The 8545-nt window shown below is 36.4% G+C and overlaps 1 protein-coding gene across 4 annotated transcripts in view; it reads right to left on the reverse strand.

The window, feature by feature from the left end:
* The window catches only part of ZC3HC1 (zinc finger C3HC-type containing 1), a 61754-nt gene that overhangs the window by 26600 nt on the left and 26609 nt on the right, over positions 1–8545 (reverse strand). For all 4 annotated transcript variants that reach the window (XM_077130779.1, XM_077130926.1, XM_077130695.1 and 1 more), the window contains one exon: positions 1274–1401. In XM_077130779.1, coding sequence (XP_076986894.1) covers positions 1274–1401 — 128 coding nt within the window. The remainder of the gene's footprint in view (positions 1–1273; positions 1402–8545) is intronic.

An 8545-nucleotide genomic window follows, 5' to 3' on the forward strand; every position in this document is an offset into this window, starting at 1 on the left:
GCCTACTTAAAATTATGCCTAAGAGTCACCCCCAAGAGAACCTCTTTTGTTGCTCAGATGTGGCCTCTGTCTCCAGCCAACACAACAAGCAAACTCACCACTCTCCCCCTGTCTGTGTGGGGCATGACTCCCAGTGGTGTGGACCTTCCTGGCAATGTGGGACAGAAAACCTAGAATGAGCTGAGACTCAGCATCAAGGGATTGAGAAAAACTCCTGAATGAGCTGGGACCCAGCATCGAGGGATTGAGAAAAACTTCTGGACCAAAAGGAGGAAGAGTGAAATGAGACAAAGTATCAATGGCTGAGAGATTCCAAACAGTTGAGAGGTTATCCTGGAGGTTATTCTTACGCATCAAGTAGATATCACCTTGTTGTTCAAGATGTAGTGGAGAGGCTGGAGGGAACTGCCTGAAAATGTAGAGCTGTGTTCCAATAGCCATGTTTCATGATGACGATTGAACAATGATATAGCTTTCACAATGTGACTCTGTGATTGTGAAAACCTTGTGTCTGATGCTCCTTTTATCTACCATATCAACAGACAAGTAGAACATATGGAATAAAAATAAATAATAGGGGGAACAAATGTTAAAATAAATTTAGTTCAAAATGCTAGTGATAAATGAAAGTGAGGGGTAAAGGGTATGGTACGTATAATCTTTTTTTTTTCTGTTATCGCTTTATTTCTTTTTCTGTTGTCTTTTTATTTATTTTTCCAAATCGATGCAAATGTTCTAAGAAATGATGAATATGCAACTATGTGATGATATTAAGAATTACTGATTATATATGCAGAATGGAATATGTTAATGTTTTTGTTTGTTTGTTGTTAATTTTTTATTAATAAAAAATTATAAAAAATAAATGTTAATTAATTAATTAATTAAAAAGCTCGCGAAAAAAAAAGTACAGAGCATTTCAAACTTTCTATTCCCAAAGGTGAAGAGAGGTTTAACTTCTCCTCTAGCAATTTCTTTGGAAAATGAAATACAAGAAAGTACATGAAATCAAATTACCTTCTGAAGTAACAAGTTATGATGAAATTGAATTTATACTATTCAATTTCATTCAAAACCATATAAAAAATTTAAACAGAAGCCATTTACTTAAACCTTCAACAGTCTCCGTTCTGGTAGAGACTTAAACAGTCAGTTAAGAGACAAGTAGTTCTCTTCATAGAAATATGCATCCTCTTGCCATTAAAAGAAATGCTTGACATACAAATGCTTATGACAAGTGAAGAACACTGTAGCCTCGCCAAGAAAAACTCACCATAGTTTTCAAGTCCTCTGGCCTCAGGGAAGGAAGCTGGAGGTCCAAGTGACAAAGGCTTTGAAAACGGTCTAGGAATTCACTAAGAAGAACAGCAGGCTCATCTAATGGCAACATCCCAAATCGATCTGTGGAAAAATCAAACTGGAAGATTATATTGGTGTGAATTTTTAAAATAAAAATTAAAAAATTTATATAACAAATGGTGAAATGTAAATCAATGAGATATTTGAAGACATTAAGGTTTTTTTGATGGCACTGTGATTAAACTATTGTGATTATGTTTAAAAACTGCAGTCCTTATCTTTTTAGATATATCTCAAAATATTTACAGATGAAACAATATGATGCCAGGGACTGAGCTTCAAAACAATGGAAAGGGAAGGGTAGGTCATAGCAATATAGAGGAAACAAGATTGGCTGTAAGTTGATAATGGCTGAAGTTGAGGGATGGGTAGATAGGGTTTCATTAAATACTACTGTCTATACTTGTATGCATGTCTCAAATTGTGCTACATTAAGAAAAAAGTAAGGAAAATACAAAACAAAACAGTTATCGGGAATGGAGCCTTAAACAGGTGATAGTGTTTAAAGAATCATATTTTATAACAATATGGATAACTTATGAGCTAAGAATAAAAAACCCCTGCATGTTTCTAATGTTTATACAAGAGATACAAAAGGGCTTATAAGGTGAAGCAAAACAGGGTAATAGGGTCACAAAAGTATAAAATTAGGAAGCACTCTTCTTACACGTAAGTTAGGAAAGAAAACATCTGTTTAAAAATCAATTAGTGCAAAATTAATTGATCATATACTACAATTGTCTTTGGGTTCTACCGGACTCATTTATTGGATATATGGTACACTGGTTGCAAACACAAATTGTGAGGACAGAAAGGCCTTGCTGAGTTACTTCCTATGAACATCTCTCAGGCCTAGAAAGATAACTGAATAGAGACCAAAATGGATCAGCTGCAGTAAGAATGGAACTACATTCTGGAAGTAAGAGATTTCATAAGAAGAATGGAGAGAACTTGTAATCCTAAATGAGGAACTAAAAAGGAGGGAGTCACTCCATTTAGTACCCTTTCCTCGATCTTGAATTAACATTTGGTTATTAAGGAGCCACAACCACTACAGACTTTAGACTATGAAGATCTAAGATATTCAATACCTGTAAAACTACTCACAATCTAAATGAGAGGCAGATTAGCAACGACATTACAGTGTTTTAGTATTATGACCAAAGTAGAGAATATTATGGGTGCCCATGAGAGGACATGGCAGATACTGTTTTTTGCTCATTCAACAGTTAAGTTCTGCTCCTGCCTTGCTTATAGACCTGAATTTTGTTTGGCACCTATTCTTTACTCTAGTGACTGAGCAGTAAATCCTGATTTGTCTCCATCAATTGCAATGACAGCATTCCTCTTAGCAGTGGCCAATTTAGTAAGGTACATTTAACCCAGTTCTGATCAACGATACAAGGGAGATGTCTGCTGGGGGATTCTGTGACTATAGGAAGGAAGCCTTCACTTCTCCACTGGACATTGTCATTTCTGCATGTGAGTTCTGATGCTGCCCTCTCACAACCTTGAGGGAAATTAGTTTTAGAATAAGATGACACGCTTCTGGGAAGAACTGGGCCCATGGTGACATCACTGAGCCAATGAATTAACCAACCCTGGAGCAATCCTATCTCAGGACTTTTTGTTATGAGAGATAATGCATTTTCTTACTGTTTAAGCCATTGGTTTTTCTCCTGCTGCCTTCCTTCTTTCACCCCTTCTATCTTCCTTTAATTCAGGGGGTGGGGGTGGAGCTGAGAAAGGAGCTACCTGATATTAAGTAGGGTTGATTAGGGTAGGGGAGTTCTCATGTGTTCTAGTTTGCTAGCTGCTGGAATGCAATATACCAGAAACGGAATGTCTTTTAAAAAGGGGAATTTAATGAGTTGCTAGTTTACAGTTCTAAGTTCGATAAAATGTCCCAATTAAAACAAGTCTATAGAACTGTCCAATCAAAGGCATCCAGGGAAAGACACCCTGGTTCAAGAATGCCGATGAAGTTCAGGGTTTCTCTCTCAAGTGAGATGGCACATGGCAAACACAGTCAGGGCTTCTCTCTCAGCTGGAAGGGCACATGGCAAATACGGTGTCATCTGCTAGCTTTCTCTCCTGGCTTCCTATTTCATGAAGCTCCCCGGGAGGCATCTTCCTTCTTCATCTCCAAAGGTCACTGGCTGGTGGACTCTGCTTCGTGGTGCGGCAGCATTCTCTGCCCTCTCTGAGTCTCTCATTCTCCAAAATGTTTCCTCTTTTATAGGACTTCAGAAACTAATCAAGACCCACTCAAACGGGTGGAGACATGTTATCCCCTAATCCAGTTTAACAACCATTCTTAACTAAATCTCATCAATCAAGGAGATGATCTCATTACAGTTTCAAACATAAAGTACTGAATAGAGATTATTCTACCTTTATGAAATGGGATTTATATTAAAACATGGCTTTTCTTAGGGGGCATGCTTCCTTTCAAACCAGCACATCATGAAAGGTTTCTCAGAGGCAGTTGGGCTAGTTTCAAAGTTCAACAACTGTGTGGAAAGGCAAAGGGCCAAAGGATAGCACATTTGGTGAATTCTAAATAGTTTCACAGGGGTGGGACCCAGTATGCCTGTGGGGAGAGAGGTAGGAAATAAAGCTAAAATGTAGACAGTGGCCAGACCATGATTTCACTCATGTATGTGATGAAAAACTACTGAAAGATTTTTTTTAAGGAAGAAGTGATAGTATAGATAACATGGACTAGTTCAGAACAGAGATTGTAAGGGGTAAATCTGCAGGCAAAGAAATAAGATTAAAAGATTAAAGTACTAATCTCTGTAAGAAGTAAAGACACATGTGTCTTAAGGATGGAGAGTAGTAGTATCATTGTGGTAAATGCTTAATGATCAACAAAACCTTGTATTATAAGAGAAAAGGGTATAATAATATACAACATTATACTGGAAAAATGAATACAACCTCATGATACTAAATGGAAATCTTGAAGTGATGACTTCACGATTTGTCAAAATTTATCAAATTTGTATACCTAAATAGGTGCAGTTTAGCATATGTCATTTATACCTCAATAAAGCTAGTTAAAAAAATTTATATCTCCTCTCCAGTTTCGTTACTAGAAGTGGCCAAAAAACAATCAAAATAGCACTTTTACTCTCCATTCATTATTATTTGCACCCTTAGCAACCAGATTTGGTCTCTAATATTATTCCAATATTACTAAAAGAATCTGGCTCTTTGGAGAGCTGCTGATTACATGTCTCGGATCAGGGAAAAACTCAAGTTGGATCCAGAAAATTTTGTGGTTGCTAGAAAGCAAGAATACTTTTGAGAATGCCAGAGACAATGCGGAAAGGACAAAATAGCCAGCTTAAAGGAGGCCCATCAGCCCAGCTGTGACTATCTGAAACTCAAATAAGAGGATGATGTGCTGGTCTGAATCTATTATGTATGCCAGAAAAGCCAAGTTTTAATTCTGATCCAATCTTGTGGGGGCAGCCATTTCTTTTAATCCTGATTCAATATTGCAGGGTGGAAACTTTTGATTAGACTATCTCCATGAAGTGACTTGCCTAATTGTGCACGTGACCTTTTTTCCTTCATTTTAATAATATATTTTACTTACCTCACTATATAAAAAAATTAAAATTTCAACATATAATGGATATCAATATTATCAATGACATACGTTATACAATCTTTTTTTCTATTAAGTCTTCCAAATGCAGGGTGTATTGCATACTTTTCAGACATCTCAATCCAGATGCTACATTTTCAGCAGTTCATGCTGAATACAGTCCTATCCAAATCAAAAAGTATAAAATACTTTCTCCATGAATTTAGTTTAATTAATTAAAATTAAATAAAATTAAAAGTTCTGCTCCTCAGTCATCTTAGCTACATTCCAAGTGCACAATAGCCATGTGTGACTAGTGGCTACCGTATGGAAGAGTGTAAATGTAAACAGCTGGGAGATAAAGTCACAACCCTTTCTCGCCTCTCTCCATATTCAGAAGTAATTGTACCTCACTGAGGATGTGCTTTAAATTTTGGGTTACAGATTTTAAAAAAATATATTTTTATTGAAAAATATCCACACACATATAATCCAACCATATAATCAGTGGCTCACAATATCATCACATAGTTGTGTATTCTTCACCATGATCATTTTTAGAACATTTGTATCATGCCAGAAAAAGAAATAAAAAGTTAAAAAAAAAGAACTCATACATCCCATGTTCCTTACCCCTCCCTCTCATTGATCCACGGTATTTCAATCTACCCATTTTTTTTTATCCTCTATCTCCCCTTATTATTTATTTATTTTTTTATACTTTTTTTTTTTAAACTCATCTGTCCATACCCTGGATAAAAGGAGCATCAGACACGAGGTTTTCACAATCACAATCACATAGTCACATTATAAAAGCTATATAGTTACACAGTCTTCTTCAAGAATTAGGGCTACTGGAACACAGTTCAACAGTTTCAGGTACTCCCCTCCAGCCACTCCAATATACCATATCTTCAAGAATCAGGGCTACTGGGACATAATTCAACAGTTTCAGGTATTTCCCTCCAGCCACTCCAATATACCATAAACTAAAAAGGGATATCTATAGAATGAGTAAGAATAACCTCCAGGATAACCTCTAGACTGCCTGAAATCTCTCAGCCACTGAGACTTTATTTTGTCTCATTTCTGTCTGTGGGAGTGATCTTTTGATTAGATGGGGATGTGACTCCACCCATTCAAGGTGGGTCTTGATTAGTTTACTGGAGTTCTTTAAATCTCTAAGAAACCTAAGAGGCAGACAAAAACACAGATGTCTGAAAGAGCTAATGTAGACATTTGGAGATTGAGAGAGAAAAAGCCTGGATGCTAAGTAAGGACTCCCAGAAATAACCAGAACCTGAAGAGAAGAAATCTCCAGCTCAGCAGATGCTAAGTTAAGAGATAAAATCCAGAGTTTTGTCCCAGAGCAACTAAGTGAATGCCTTAGTTATTTAGTTACAGATGCTTAGAGAGGAAACCACTGGAATCAGATGCTGGAAACAACGAAACTGGGATCAAGGACGAGCAGACGCTAGCCACGTGCCTCCCCAGATCACCCTTTCTTGACCCAAGGTTTCTTTCTCTGGATACCTTAGTTAGGACATATTTATGGACTCAGAACTGTAAACCTGCAACTTACTAAATTCCTTTTTAAAAAACTGTTCCAATCTTAGAACAGCTATAAGTAAAAACCTAAAATTGTGGAATTGTAACCCATGTCAAACTCTGAAATATGTTCTACAACTACTTGTGGTGCTGTGCTTTGAAATTTATTGTTTTGTATAAATGTTATTTTTCACACAAAAAAGAAGGAAAAAGTAGATTGTGATAATAAAAAATAATCAAGGCTTCTAGCCTCCTATATTCTGCAGCAGCTAGAAGGAAAAAAATTTGAGAGGATCATATGGTAGCCCATGACAAACTCTGGAATCTGTCCTGTAACTATTTGTTGAAGAGTGCTTTGAAAACTATTGTTTTTTCATTTCTTTGCTTTGTATGTATGTTATACTATACAATAAAAAAGTTAAAAAAAAAAAGCTATTCCATTTCTGGTACATTACATTCTGGCAGCTTAACAAACTAATATAGATGATAATTATAATTAATTTAAATAAGGTGCTTTGCAAAGGTCAAGCCTTCACAAAAATATGCAAAAGAAAAAGTACAACAGTAATAACGATTAATTTTTAACATTAATTTATAAGTAGGGGAATACTGACATATTTATGAGTATTTACTTTCCTCTATCAAGTACATGTCTGTTTATAAGGTATAGCTATATGCTTGTTTTAAAATCTATATAGAATGATGTCAGCAGAATGGCAGAATAAAGGCCTCTGAAAATCCTCTCCTCCATAAAAGCAATGAGAACACTGGCAAAAAAGGTCAAAATCAACTTTTTCAGAACTCTGGAAATTAACCAAATGCTTGCAAACAATCCGAGGACCATTTATTCAAGAGAAACAGCTGGATCTTGGTAAGAATAGCAAACTTTGTGTTTGTTTTAACTTGTCCTAATCCTATTTATCTCTCCCTAGCTCTGTGGTAACCTTAAAAACCAACAGTCCCTTTGGGCAAAGACAGTAGAGGGGTTGAAAAAAATGGAACAAAAACAGTCCTCAAATCATGGTGCAAATTAGCAGCTTCGAAGCTACTGTGAGGGCAGAACGGGATCGAAGCTCCTCCAATGCTCCATCCCAGAGAACTGTCACTATTTGATCTGTCTGGCAATTCTCTGGAAAATCCCACTAGCAAGGCCTTTTTCAGCCTGAGGCAGTGTTCACCCAGTGTGAAAACCTTTTTTACCTTGGGAAATTTGTTGAAAACAACCAGTGGGAATTATTTTATTTAGCAGCACAATTGCCCTGAGACAACAATAACAGTCAGTACAAACAGTAAGCTGACCAAAAATCTTATAATGAAAAGTTGGGGAAGGGGAACTTTAAAAAGCTCTGACACATTACTGGGAAACTAGACAGTGACATGCAGGTAGGGCTGCGTGCATGCTCAGGAAAGAACTGAGAAGGTCCTAAGCTCTCATCTCTGGCTTTAAGGCTCCACACAAGCAGATAGTGAAGGCTAAAACAGACTTGTAGACTGCCTGACTAAGCATGGAAAAAGTACCCCAATGTGCACTCCACAAAGGCTGAAGAATTTATTGGTTTCAAGTATTTAAGGAAAGCTCTGCTCAATTATCATATGGACACTAAGGTAACAAAGCAGAGACTTCAGCAGTCACACATGACAAAGAATTAGGTCAGGAAAGTCACTGAACAAGCAAACACCACCAAAAGAAACAAACAGCACCAATAACAAACCCTGAGGTGGTAAGTGGTATCTGATTTCCAGAATTGACACCTTATATTATTTAAAACATCAAGCTTTCAACAACAAAATTATGAGACATAAAAAGAAACAAGTATAGCCCATACACAAAGAAAAAAAGCAGGTAAAAGAAACTATAATTGAGGAAGCATAGATATTGAATTTACTCTAAAAGGTTTTAAATCAGCTATTTTAAAAATGTTCAAAGAACTAAAGGAAACCATGTCTGAAGAACTAAAGGAGAGAATGATAATGATGTCTCACCACACAGAAAATATCAATAAATAAATAGAAATTGTTAAAAAAAAAAAAAAAAAGAAC

This window comes from Tamandua tetradactyla, chromosome 1 (genome assembly GCF_023851605.1).
Source record: "Tamandua tetradactyla isolate mTamTet1 chromosome 1, mTamTet1.pri, whole genome shotgun sequence".
Lineage (NCBI taxonomy): Eukaryota > Metazoa > Chordata > Mammalia > Pilosa > Myrmecophagidae > Tamandua > Tamandua tetradactyla.